Source organism: Phalaenopsis equestris, unplaced genomic scaffold (assembly GCF_001263595.1).
Source record: "Phalaenopsis equestris unplaced genomic scaffold, ASM126359v1 Scaffold000260, whole genome shotgun sequence".
Taxonomy (NCBI): Eukaryota; Viridiplantae; Streptophyta; class Magnoliopsida; order Asparagales; family Orchidaceae; genus Phalaenopsis; species Phalaenopsis equestris.
The window spans coordinates 147,351-161,751 of record NW_018164702.1 but is presented as its reverse complement, the minus strand read 5'-3'; the positions used below and the strand labels follow the sequence as shown (position 1 = coordinate 161,751).

Genomic DNA, 14,401 nt, shown 5'->3' with positions numbered 1-14,401 from the left:
TCTTACTTCTCACATATAGAAACGGAGTCTCTTTCGAATAGGAGAAAATATTAAGTACGGAGATCTAGACATCTCAATATTTAATCATAAGAAAATCACATTATTATATATGTGAATTCGTAACAAACCTTTTTAATATGAAGGACATGCAAAATTACTAAATTACCCAATTTAATAAATTATCATATTTCTAAGATTTGTCATTATGCTACAAGCAAGGTCCGGACACAATTGTTGATGCATCAAAAAGATAGCTCTTACCGTTAAAGCAGCTATTACCGTTTCTTGTAGTAATCTAAGATGCTCTGATACTTGGTCATTCTACTATTAATTAGTTATACTTAGCTTGAGCATTCTATTGCGTGGCTCCCACCATTGCTCCCATAACAAGCCATTCTCTTGTTGAAATCTGCTTATAATTTAGAAACTCAACACATTATCTGCTTGATTTCCACTTCGTGTTTTGTACACTATACAAGAAGGTGAGTTTCTACTGGTTCTGCTGGTTATGTATCGGTGTAGTCCAATTTTGATGCATAAAATTGTATAAATAGATTTATTTGATTTAAATTTGAAATTTAAATATGCCAAAAATATTGATTTATCAAAATTATATTATACATAACGTATATATGTTGATTTTTAACTATGATGGATCTGCATTTATCAGATACTCTAAATTAAAATCTTACTTCTCTCAGCCAATCTTGATCTCGGATTATAGTTTTTGGATGCCTGTAGGTTAAACTTTTTGTGGAGAAAAATGATCTTGCTTCATGGAATTCTGCATGTGGACATCTTGAAGGCCGAGGGATTGCGACATCCACTGGGGTTGCCCAATGGTACTACGAGATTAAGCAGGAGGGTAATTTCTTTATCTTAATTAGTATCAATTTTTTGAGTCCCAATCCATTGATATTCTATGTAAGATATATCAACAAGCTAGCTCAACTAACTTATATTTGGTTTATGAACCACCTAATTCCTATATATAAACATATCTAACACCTAATTTTTATTTTTTTTATATTTATACCATCAAAATCTTTCATAACACATGAAAAATATTATTATTTTTACTAGAAAACAAGTTAATTACACCCCTTGATATATCTATAAGGAGATATATATATATATATATGTAAAAATTAAAATTTAATAAATACATTAAAATTGAGGGGTATTAGCTAAAATCTTCCTATATATATATATATATATATGTAAAAATTAAAATTTAATAAATACATTAAAATTGAGGGGTATTAGCAAAAATCTTCCTTTTATGTATTTATTTTAATTTGGGTTGTTCAGCATTAAGCACAATTTTGTTGGAGTTATTGTGCTCAATCACAAGTAACAAAGGAGGCAATAAAACAGGAGAAAAAATTACCTCAGGACTCCACAGAGACAGTTGCCTGCGGAGTCCAATTAACGAAAGCCACGTGGAATTCAGACCTCACAGGTGAAAATTGGGAAAATAAATAAAGCTTCGTGCGACCCGAAATACAACTTGATCAATTTCCCGACAACTTTTATAATATTATTTCGCAACCGACGAAATCCTGCAGTTCTATTGTCAGCTGAAGAAATATTTCACAGCTCTAACGCATGCAACTAGGGATTTTTGGAAGAAATATTTTCTTTGGGTTTTTTTGTTTGGTTTCGAAGGACTTCTCTATTATAAATATGTCCTAAATTTTATTATCCTTATATAAGTTATTAATAAATATAAGTTATGACATCTCAAAAATTATTTTTGTTCTATAACACACTAATTATAAATTATTAACACACTAATAGTACACCAATAATATCATAAAAACACATAATAACACATAATAACACACTAATAACATGTAATAACATCCCAATAACACATAATAACTCACTAATAACACATAATAACACAATTATAGACTTCCCTAGTCGGCGGTATAACACGTAGAGATAATTCCCTGCTTGTTATACCGCGTGTTATAACATCACCCTACGTGTTATAGGGCGATTGTATAACACGTTTCAAGGCATTATAACCCGCGGTATAACACGCATGGAATATCCCCCAAGTGTTATACATGCGTGTTATACCGCGGGCTAAGGGAGTCTTATAAAGCGGCTGTATAACACGTGAGGTGGCGTCATAACCCACGGTATAACACGCATGAAATATTCTCCACATGTTATATCACGAGCTAGAGAGTTTATAATTGTGTTATTATTTATATTATATGTTTTTTATGTGTTATTAGTGTGTTATTATGTGTTATTAGTGTGCTATTATGTGTTATTAGTGTTATTGGTGTATTATTAGTTTGTTATTAGTGTGTTATAGAATAAAAACAATTTATTTAGGTGTCATAACTTTTATAAGAATAATAAATACAGAACAGATGTATAATGGAGAAGTCCATCGAAACCAAACACAAAATCGAAGAAATATTTCTTCCAAAATCCCTAGTTGCATGTGTTCGGAGCTGTGAAATAATTTTTCGGCAGACAATAGAACAGTATCGACTCCATCGGGTGCGAAATAATTTTATGAAAGCGGTGAGAAATTGATCGGATTGTGTTTCGTTTCGGGTCGCCCTCGGAGATTTATTTATTTTCCCTATTTTCATTTGTGAGGCTTAGATTCCACGTGGCTTCTATTTGTGGGACTCACAGACAATTGTCCCTATGGAGTCCTAAGGCAGGTTGTTTGATTATATATATACGTATATATTTTTACCTTGAAACTCTTACAATTATTTATTTTGCTTTCAATCAATGTGTTAATGCGTTGTGTTCCGGAACTTCTTCTTATATTTTAAAGTTCAAGAAAAAATAAATTATTATTTTTTGGATGTTAAAACACTGCAATTATTTTTTCCCTAGAAAACGAACTGAATCTTGCAAAATTTTAAATGTATTCTAGCAAAAATCAAGAGATTTTTCTTCCTCCACGGTTCCAATTATTAAATGTTAGATCAACTAAATCATTTTTACATATTGCACATATTGCAAACAAAATTGGCACAGAAGTGGTTGGCAAAGAGATGTTCCTGTATCAGGCGGGTCTCCTCATGGTTTCCCGGCGTAAGTAACTCATCTCATTCTTCCTACACGCCATTAATTAAACCTAGAACTTTGCTTTCTAGAAGAATTTCTTAAAATTGCAGCGGCTCGCCGGCGACATTCAGAACACGATGGCGCGGACGCCAAGGGCCAAAGTATACGCCACCGTCGACTTAGATAAAGCCCGCGTTGGACGTACTCGCCTGTTTATCGCTAGCGACCCCACTAACCCTCTCTGGGATGAATCCTTCCGCATCTATTGCGCCCATATGGCCGATCACGTCATCTTCACCCTCAAATCCGACAATCCCATCGGCGCCACACTCCTGGGCCGCGCATTTCTTCCCGCCACCACCCTCCTCAACAATTACCTTATCGACACCTTCCTCGACATCTGCGATGAAGATCGTCGCCCCCTCGCCGGACGAATTCACGTCAAAGTCCGGTACACCTCCATCTTGGGCTACGATGTCGGCGGATGGGGAAGGGGAGTTCCCAATACTTTCTTCAAGCAAAGGGAGAGATGCAGGGTGACACTCTACCACGACGCACATGTCGACGGGAGTTTTTTGCCGAGAATACCACTCGCTGGTGGTGAGATGTTTCGGCCGGGGCGGTGTTGGGAGGATGTGTTTGATGCAATTTCGAGAGCGCAGAATTTTATTTATATTGCAGGGTGGTCGGTTTACTCGGAGATTAGTTTGGTTAGGGAAAGGCAGAGAGCGGAAGCTGGGGAAACGACGATTGGGCTGATGCTGAAGAGGAAAGCTGGGGAGGGAGTGAGAGTACTGATGTTGGTGTGGGATGACCGGAGCTCGGTCGGTGAACTGAAGAAAGATGGAGTGATGCAGACGCATGACCAGGACACGGCGGAGTATTTTCGTGACTCAGCTGTTCACTGCGTGCTCTGCCCGCGGAACCCTGACGTTGGGGAGAGCTACGTCCAGGTACTTTTATTGGTCAGGCATCGACCTCAAAATATTATTTAATCTATTTTAAATGACATATAAATAAATAAATAGTCAACATTATATTTATTTTATAAGATTCAATACTTTTTTAAATAAAAAGTATTTTAAAATTTTGTCAATTTTCAAAATATAGAGTGCAATGATTTTAATTGAGGAAAATTTTATGTTTATTTTTTTTAATGTTTTTATATAAATAATTTTATGTTTCATGTGTCATATCTTTCACTTGCAGGGTTTGGAGATCGCCACCATGTTCACGCACCACCAAAAAACCCTTATAGTGGACTGCGCACGTACAGCGGCGAGAGAGACTGGGACGCGACTTCGGAAAGGAAGAGAGTGGGCGGCGGCGCGGCGGAGGATTGTGTGCTTCCTTGGTGGCATAGACCTCTGCGACGGGCGATACGATACGCAGAAGCATTCCCTCTTTCACACACTTGCTAGAGAGCACCGAAACGACTTTCACCAGCCCAACTTCCCTGGCGCAGCATTGAGGAAGGGAGGTCCGAGGGAGCCGTGGCACGACGTGCACTGCCGAGTAGAAGGTGCGGCAGCATGGGACGTGTTGAGCAACTTCGAGCAGCGGTGGAGGAAGCAAGGAGCGGACGATAAGCTTTTGCTACAGCTACAAGGTGGCAGCAGGGGAGGATTAGTTGTTTCACTGGAGGAAGAAGAGGCGGCGGAGGCTAGTAGCAACATCAACACCTGGAATGTTCAGGTCGGTTTTCATCAGGACTCTTAATAGTTTTTTTTCTTTTAAATTTATATAAGTAGCACCCATTTCTTATTTATGTATCTCACCTCTAAACTTTTATATTTGCATATATAACACTTAAATATTTTAAATTTATACAACAAAATATATTTTATTTTTAAAAATTTTAATTATTATTATTTTCGAATTTGTTATTAAAAATTTAAATGTTATGTATATAAATATGAAAACTTTGGTATGAGGTTGTGAAAAACGACGACAATAAAGCGAAAAATGGAACGAGTAAAATTGCATGCAGAAAAATACCAGAGCGACACACTGATTTACGTGGTTCGACAAATTTGCCTACGTTCACGGAGCTCAAGAGGATTTTATTTCTTCAATAAATTACACCGTCGAGTGTCTTGACGTTTACAAGAAAATCTTTATTTTATTCTCTTCCTTCCTCTCTCTCTCTCTCTCTCTCTCTCTCTCTCTTAGCTCTTAAGAGGACTTGGCTTGGCTTTCTTGGCTTGGCTTTTCCCTTAAGCCAAAAGAGGTTATTTATAGAAACCGTGAGAGCGATAGGTGGGAGGTAGGTTAGCAAAAGGTGTAGGTGGGGAAGTAGGTGAGCGGTAGATGAGATTCTTAATTAAGAAGCTAATTAAATTTCGGTGGACCGGGTCTCCACATTACCCAACAATTCTCCCACTTAGAGACTGAGACACTGAATGCAACACCTACTGGCAGCATCATCTACTAGTTGTACGGAGCTTTTCTTCAAACATGATATCATCCACCTCTGCAACTCAAATCCCTTTCTTCTTATCAGAAGACCATTTGAAGTTTAGCACAACTTCAGCTTCTCACGAGTAACACCCTCAATTGACATATCACCATCAACGTAGCATTGTACCACCAAGCTCTTTCCTGGGTTACTCCTGTATCTTCTTACAACTCCCACTGCATGAGCAATATACTGCTTCTGCTGAAGCCTTTTCAACATGTTCAGTCTTGTACCTCTTACTGCCAGTGCAGTCTTCACCCGGTACACTCACTTGTTGTGCAATGTCTTCTTCTTTGTTAGAAGTTCTGCCAGCTTCCAAGTTTGATTCTCTGGCAGGGAATCTGTTTCCTCGTTCTTGGCCAGCTTCCACTTGCTCGAGCTTCCACTTGCTCGAATTCTCATCGAATTCTCATCTTGCAAAATTTTTTCATAACTCTGTGGTTCTCCATCATTTGTCTGTACAAGGTCCGGTTTTCCTAGCTTTGGCGCTCTACCGCTTTTCAGGAAACTGACATTCCTCTGCTTCCTCATAATGCACCTCTGACTCATGTGTCCACGCCTGAATAAACCTGTAGTCATATATAGTGCGTCAGTTTTCTTACTCCGAGCCAGTATTATTGCTCCTTTGGTAACCTTCCAGGTGCTATCTGAGAACACTACTGAATTACAAACATTATTGAGCTGCTCAACAGAGATGATGTTTTTCTTCAACTCAGGAACGTGTATGATCATTTGCACAGTCCATTTGCTCTTGTTAAGGAGTGCAATATCAACGTCTCTCATCCCCACCAAGTCAAGAGCTTTTTTATCAGCCAAATATACCTTCCTAAAGTTACGTGCAACATAATTTGACATTAACTCCCTGCGGGAAGATGTATGGAAGGAAGCCCCTGAATCTAGTATCCAGTCATCAACATAACTGTGAACTCTCAACAATAGTGCATCATGTATTTCTTCAGTTACAACTTTAGCGTCATCATTCTCTTCTTCTTAGGATTCATGTAGTTCCTTTTTAAGTGGCCAGCCTTGCCACACATAATTCCAACAAGTTGCATGCTGACCAGACTTTGATTTTGATCTTCCTCTGTTTGAGTTCCTATTTTGCGATCTCCCTCTGGAATCAACATTCACCGTCGAACTCGAATCCGAGGTCTCGCCAGAATCTTTCCTGCGCACCTCCTCAGTCAAAATCAAATCATGAATATCATCATATTTCAGCTTAGATTTACCTGCAGAACTGCTAACTTCCATTCACATAGCTTCCCAGCTATTTGACAATGAAGCCAACAATATCAGCACACATATCTCATTATCAAAATCAATTTCAACAGACGACAATTGATTTGTGATAGTATTGAAATCATTCAGGTGTTGAGCAACAGAGACGCCTTCCACCATATTCAAGTTGAATAACTTTTTCATCAAATGCACATTGTTATTTGCCAATGGCTTTTCATACATACATGATAAAACTGCCATGAGATCTGTAGTAGTCATCTCCTTGATGACGTTGTAGGCAACCGATCTCGACAGGGTTAATCGTATAATAATCGTATAACCCCCAGAACCCTATAACCCCCAGAACCTGTCGATCCAACATATTCCATTCCGTCACGTCCATCTTTATAGTCGTTTTCCAAGTAACAGAAGATGAAGTTTCTTCCCATAGAGGTAGTCCTCTATCTACGTCCTCGAGTAAGCAAAATATGTGCCCTTGAACTTCTCGATCTCTGATGTCATCACTTCGTCTTCGCCCATCGTTTTTCCTTAGATCAAAACCGGGGCTCTGATACCAGTTGTGAAAAACGACGGCAATAAAGTAAAAAAACACCAAAGCGACACACGAATTTACGTGGTTCGGCAAATTTTCCTACGTCCACGGAGCTGCAGAGGATTTTATTTCTTCGAGTAATTACACCATCGAGCGCCTCAACGTTTACAAGAAAATATCTATTTTATTCTCTCCCTTCCTCTCTCTCTCTCTCTCTCTCTTCCTCTCTTTCTCTTAGCTCTCAAGAGGACTTGGCTTGGTCTTGCTTGGCTTGACTTCTCCTTTAAGCCAAAAGAGGATATTCATAGAAACCTTGATAGCGGTAGGTGAGAGGTAGGTGGGAGGTAGGTGAGAAAGTAGGTGGGCAGTATGTGAGATTATTAATTAAGAAGCTAATTAAATTTCGGTGGACCGGGTCTCCACATTACCCAACAATATGTGAATACATCAAATTCATGTGCTAAATATCAAAACACCTATTTTTCTATAAATTATAAGATTTTAGTGATAACTAATTCAAAATCAATAACTATTGGATTTGTAAGCAAATAATAAAAAAATATCCTATAATTATTATTGTTGTATATATGGTTTTTTACTGTAATTATGTGTAATTTGATCTTTTCACATTATTTATTTATACATTTTAATCCTCCTCTATAAAAGACACTTAGGGTTCATGTGAGAGTATGTTGAGAAGTGTAGATGGAATCTCATTTTTTGTTGACATAGGTGAATCAATTCAACGATGAACCACATAAATCTTTTATGTTTGATTGTTATTGTGTGATTTTTTTTTTTCTGCATAATAATTGGTATAAGATATTTGGGTTCTTGGTCAGAGTATGGTTCGACATCGTCAATAATAAATACGACGTGTGTTTTTGGAGTTTGTTGCAGCTTGTGGTCCGACATGCTTTGCCCGCAGATTCAGAGTATCGGCGACAATGAGACGACTGACCTTCGGCTTGGATATGATGATTCAGCGTGCAATGGGAAGGATTGCGGCTCTAGTGACGCAGTTTCAGAGGAGATAGGCAGTTGACATTTGTGGCTATTATTGTCATTAGGGTAATTTAATCTTTGGCTTTATTTATTTGCATGCTCTAATCCTCCTCTACAAAAGGGATTTATGGTTCATGAAAGAGTAATGGTTAGAGTGCAAAAGTTATAATCCCAAGCTATTTTTCTTTCTACACATCTGGTGCTAGTGAAATCTCCCTCATCGTAGATGTAAGTGAATCAATTCAATGTTAAACCATGTAAATCTTATGTTTTCTTGCAGTTACTGTGTGAATATTTTTGTTCTACATTGTTTCCGCATAACAATTGATATTAGAGATTCATGTGATCGGAGTATGGTTCGACTTCAACAGCAGCAATTCAAACATGTTATCAAAGTTTGTTGTCGCTTGTGGTCTGATGTGCTTTGTCGGCAGATTCAGAGGTTTGGCGGTAGACCAGTGGCAGGCATGTGACTTGGACGCGAAGATTAGACATGCGGCCCGAGGGATCGCGACACAGGGATACAACGATGGTTCTGAAAAAGAAAGGCGGCTCTTTTGGCAGCTCTGACAGTGGGTTTGACAGTGCGGCGGCGATTTTGATAGGTCTGGCAGTCCAATGATAGGTCCGACAAGCAGGTGAAGGAACAACATGCTTTTGGTGAATAACAAAGAAAAAAGAAAGTTTTGGTTTTTTTTATTTTTTGAAAAAAAAACTTTAAAAAATTTTCTTAAGCAGGGAAACAAATATTTCGTGGGAAACTTTAAAGCGTTACTCCTAGGACGGAGGAATTTCGGCTACAGGGAAATTGTTGAGAATTTCAGGAAAGGCGCTTGGGTGGAATCAGGGAAAGGAGAGGTTTTCTTTGAAAGAAAAAGGAGACTTTTTATAGGATAGGGGGCTTCTGGAAAAAAAAAAAGGTTTAGGGAAATTTTTTTTTAAGAGAAAATCTCAGAGGAAAGAAAAAAAATAAAAAATAATTTTATAGAAAAAAAAATTTATTTTCATAGATTTATTTCTTTTTTTTTAGGTGAAGATTTTTTGTTATTTTTTTTCTCCGGCTATTCTCGTTAAGAAAGTTTTTTGGGAAAGAAATTTTAATAGTGAGAACAATAAATGATAATAATATCTCAGGTTTGTCGACGTCCACTATGAGGGTTGAAAAATCGATTCATCAATGCATACCATCAAAGTTGATGTGACGAAGTTCGATGACAAATGAAACTTTGGAATGTGACTATGTGAGCTGATGGATGCGATGTGCTCTTTGATTATGAAGGAAATCTTTGATAATGAGGAATGTTCTGAAAAGATGTCATAGAGAAATTAGTAAAAGATGAGCAGGAGTTAGGGGTGCAAGTGAGTTAAGCCGACTTGTGAGCCGACTAGAGCTCGGCTCGATAAATGACTTGTGAACTGAACTTGATGAGATAACAAACAAAGCTTAAGCCAGCCCCGACTTGAATGGTTAGCTTGTGATCCGACTCATTTAAATAAATATTACCATCATATATACTCAAAATATACTAAATTTCAAAACTTTATCTTTAAGGTTTTAAAAATGTTAAGAAAATAGCATATTTATTGTACATTAGGTTATTTATCTCCTAATTGTTCATTTTATTTGTCAACTAATTATAAAGTTATTTTAAATTAATTTTATTTTCTCTCTTTTATATTAAACAAAGTCAGCTCGTGAGCCAGCTGAAGCTCAAAGACTTAAGCTAGAGCTCAAGATCGAGTTCAATAAAATTAATTAAGCTCATGCTCAAGATGAGGGCAGCTCAAGCTTGACTAGACTCGTTCACACCCCTAACCGGAGTGCTTGTGGCTTGATCTAAAATTACTTGACCAAGGAAATCAAATATAGAGTGATGATGGAGACTTCCACAGGAAAATTGTGCAGGATGCTAATAACAAACATCTCATGAAGAGCGTGGAGAACCATCTTCATATTAAGTGTCGAGTATATATTTCTAATAAGACGGGGGTTACTATTGATGAGCACTTGAATGACTTCACAAAATTGTTAATAGATCCGTTAAATTTGGATGAGGGGTCAAAGACGAAGACAGAGCGCTCCTTATGTAGAATTCGCTCTCAGATGAGTACAAAAAATTTAACGTTTACACTCATTCATAGGTAGGAGGTTTTAAGTTATGGTTAAGTGACTATAACGTTGTTGAATCACGAGTTCTTTTGAAGGGATAAAGAGTTCCCTAAGATGGAATTAGATGAGAAACATGCACTCAACGAGACATATATGAGAATAAGAAGAAGAATTCGACAAAGAAATGTAGTAGCAGTGACTCTTTTCAAAAGCGGTGTAAGTCTTGTCTGCGCAATTTTGAAAAAAATCAGTGTGCTCTTTGTTAAGAGGCGTTCATTGGGAAAAAAAGATTGTTTGAAGTTGAAGAAGAATGGAAAAGAATTTACATTTGATGCAAAAGCTAATATTATTGTGGAAAGATATGAAGAGGCAGATTCATCTGTATCACTATCTGTAATTTCTCACAATTTATTTAGAGATGATTAGTGCTATATTCTAGAAACACGTGCCACTTATGACATTTGTTCTCATTGAGGGTGGTGTTGTACGTACAAGGAGCTAGATAATGATGATGTGACTATGAGCAACGATCAAACTTATCGTACTATAGGTTTAGGGAGTATCTTTATCAGGATGCATGAATGCACTATGAGAGAGCTACCTGATGTTAAACACATTCTAGATATAAGAAAGAATAAGCTCTTTACAGTCCAAGAGCTACAAGGTTGTTATTGAGAAAGGAGTTCTGAGAATATGTCATGGAGCAATGATTTTTATGAAGGGAGTTTGTCATCACAATCTTTACTAACTTAAGGGTAGTAGAGTGACTGGAACGTCTATTGTTGCTGATGATTTTTCTGACGCCACAATGTTGTGGCATATGTGGCTAGTTTATACTGGAGAGGCTTACTTTAGGCTTTGGTGAAACAAGGATTGATCAAATGAGGGTGCACTTGGAAGCTTGATTTATGTGAATTTTTTATGCTCAACAAGAAGATGTGAATATTTTATGGTATTGTCATCCACAGTATAAAATATATCTTAGATTATGTTCATACAAATATATGGAGTCTAATAAAGACGACAACATTCAACAGACATAGATACGTTATCTACTTTATTGACTCCATGTATGTTTGGGTGTATACCATGAAGGACAAAAGTGAAGTGTTCGAGATTTTTGTAACTTGGAAGAAGTGGATTGAGATTCAGACTAGTAAAAAAAACTCGTGTATTAGATTATATAATGTGGGCAAAAAACTTTGGATGCGTTCTTGCAAGAGTCTCAGAGAGCTCGGATAGAGCATCATTTCACTGTTTGAAAGACACTGCGACAAAACAAGGTGACAGAGAGGATGAACTGGACATTTGTTAAGGAAGTTCGATGTATTTGATATATTTTATTTTGCCAAAGTCATAAACTGTGCTTGTCACTTAGGTGATATATTTACCTTTTGTAGCTATTAGGAAGAAGACCCATAAGAAGATGTGGTTTGGGCATCCTGTTAGAGATTATGAGCACATGAGAGTGTTTGGATGTCTAGCTTACTATCACGTGCTGAATGATAAATTGGAACCACGCGCAAATAAGGTGATTTTCATTGGTTTCAGGCGTAGACTCAAGGGCTTCAATTTAAATGATTAGTCAGAAATGAAGATTGTCATTAGCAGGGATGTTACATTCAACAAGGAAATTTTATTAAAAAATCTAGTCTCAAAATAGATAGAGAATTCTAGTGGGACCACAAATATGCAATAGAAGTTGGAGTTTGATTCAATTCTATTTATTCTATAAAGTTCATTCACTCTGACTCAAATACATGATTTAGTTATAACTTAGGAGATATCTGTTGATAGTGCTCAAGAGGTGGTGACAGAAGATGCTGACAATAAGACTCGTGCTTAGGAATATATTTCTAGGAGCAGGACCACACAAAAGAATGTCTCAAAACCAGCTTTGTTGAAGGATCACATTGCATTTACACTTTCATCCACAAAGACAAAAATTACTTGTCACTACAAAGAAGTGGTGGACAGTCCAAACTATGATCTTTGGAGAGTATTAATGAATGAAGAGATGGAGTCTCTTTGAAAGAATGTTACTTGAGGTTAGTGATGATATGTCGACCAACAATGAGTTCATTTACTTATTTTTTTTATGTTGATGATATGTTGATTGCAATTGCTAGTCAGATTAAGGTTGATAGGATGAAGAATCAATTATCCAAAATTTCAAAATGAAAGAGTTGGGTGAAGCTTGTAAAATTCTTGGCATTGAGATTCTCTGGAACAAGATAGCTGGAAAGGTTTAGCTTTCACAAGAGATTTATGTGTGGAAGCTGCTGAAGAAATTTAGGATTGATGACTCGAGCAAGGTTATGAGTCTACCTATTGCATCTTAATTTCATTTAAGTTCAGAAGATCAGAAATGGAAAGATATGTGACTGGTTCCTTATGCCAGTGTAGTGGGCAGACTGATGTACGTTATAGCTTGTACTAGACCAAACATTGCACAAGAAGTTGGTGTTGTGAGAAAATTCATGCATGATCTAGAAAGGAAAAATTGACAAGTTGTAAAGAGTAATTTGAGGTATATGAATGGAACAATTAATATTGTTTTGGTGTTTGAGTGAAAAATATCTATTACAGATTTGTGTGTAAGCTACACTGACTCAGACTGTACAGGTGATATGGATAGGCAGAGATGTACGACTGACTATTAATTTACACTGGCAAAAGGTTCAGTTAGGGGTATCAATTCAGGTTAGAGAGTCAATTTAGTGTCCAAACAGAAAATGAAACGACCTGAATAGGGTCAACTCAAACCCTATCTGAATAGTAAACTAGTTAAATACTATGACCCGAACTGGAGCTTGGCCCACTTAGCTTATCCTAACCAGAACTTACGTGCCTATTTAGTAATGTTTAGATTTTCAGGTTCATCCTGAACCCGACGTGAATAATAAACTGGTCAAATTCTCTTTCCCGAACTAGAGTCGAAAAATATTTGGGTCAACCCTAACCTGAATTTTTTGAGTTGAGTTTTAGTTGTGTTGGTGTTTCGAGTCAAGTTTTGAAACCCCTAGTTTTAGTCAGTTGGTAATAAGTTCTTCGGTTTACTGTTGCTTTATCTACTATGGAGGTTAAGTACATGGTGGTCACGAAGGTGATGAAGGAAGCAATATCGAAGCATGTCCTATTGGATGACTTGAGAGTTGACCAGGAGACTCTGATAGTGTTCTGTGATAGTCAAAGTACGATATTGTTGGACATAAATTTGGTTCATCATGCTCATACTAAACACTTTAATGTAAGATACTACTTTGTTCGAGACTTGATTGATGACGACAAGGTTATGTTGATGAAGATAGATACGAAGGAGAATCCAATAGACATGCTCACGAGGGTACTGCCAGTTCATAAGTTCTTTTATTACAGGAGTTTGGTGAACATTAGAGCTTATGGTTGATTGCCCATTCAGTCATTTTGAATAATTACGTGAGATTTGATTCATTCAGGAGAGGATACGTAGGCAACCATCTTAGTGCAGCTGAATTGGAATTTGGAGCTCATTTGATCACCTCTCACTTATCTAGAAGTAAGAAATGAGGTGGAGATTATTATATTTATGATTTTCTTAAATTAGGGGTAATTTGATTTTTATGGATTTATTTACTTGTATGTTCATCATCTATAAAAGAGAATAGAGTTCATGAAAGTTATGGTGAGAAGTGTAGAAGTTGTAACCGTTAACTTTTTTTCTTTCTACCCATCTCGTTAGCGAAAAAGTCTCCTTTTTCATGGACATAGGCGAATCAATTCAACATCGAACCACGTAATTCGTTTGTGTTTGATTGTTGTTGTGTGAATTTTTTCATTTCAGTATTGCTTTAGCAAAATAATTTTATCCCAAAAATAATATATATATATATATATATACCATTTTCCCAAAAAATTAAAATTACATTATATATTTATTAAATTTAAATTTTAAAATCTTATTTCAAAAAAAAAATTGCCCACACATTCGTATGACATGATTTTTTTGCAATGCTCGCACCAACATGGA

General features: G+C 36.9%; 1 protein-coding gene across 1 annotated transcript in view; it reads left to right on the top strand.

The window, feature by feature from the left end:
* The first annotated feature begins 471 nt into the window (after window positions 1-471).
* LOC110024586 (phospholipase D alpha 1-like) overlaps window positions 472-14,401 on the top strand; it is a 38,574-nt gene continuing 24,644 nt past the window's right edge. The window contains exons 1-9 of the mRNA XM_020724634.1: window positions 472-482; window positions 742-865; window positions 3,019-3,075; window positions 3,159-4,001; window positions 4,258-4,747; window positions 8,120-8,314; window positions 8,617-8,747; window positions 9,021-9,140; window positions 13,475-13,738. Of these exons, the coding sequence (XP_020580293.1) occupies window positions 764-865; window positions 3,019-3,075; window positions 3,159-4,001; window positions 4,258-4,747; window positions 8,120-8,314; window positions 8,617-8,747; window positions 9,021-9,140; window positions 13,475-13,738 (2,202 nt within the window). The 5' untranslated portion in view covers window positions 472-482; window positions 742-763. The remainder of the gene's footprint in view (window positions 483-741; window positions 866-3,018; window positions 3,076-3,158; window positions 4,002-4,257; window positions 4,748-8,119; window positions 8,315-8,616; window positions 8,748-9,020; window positions 9,141-13,474; window positions 13,739-14,401) is intronic.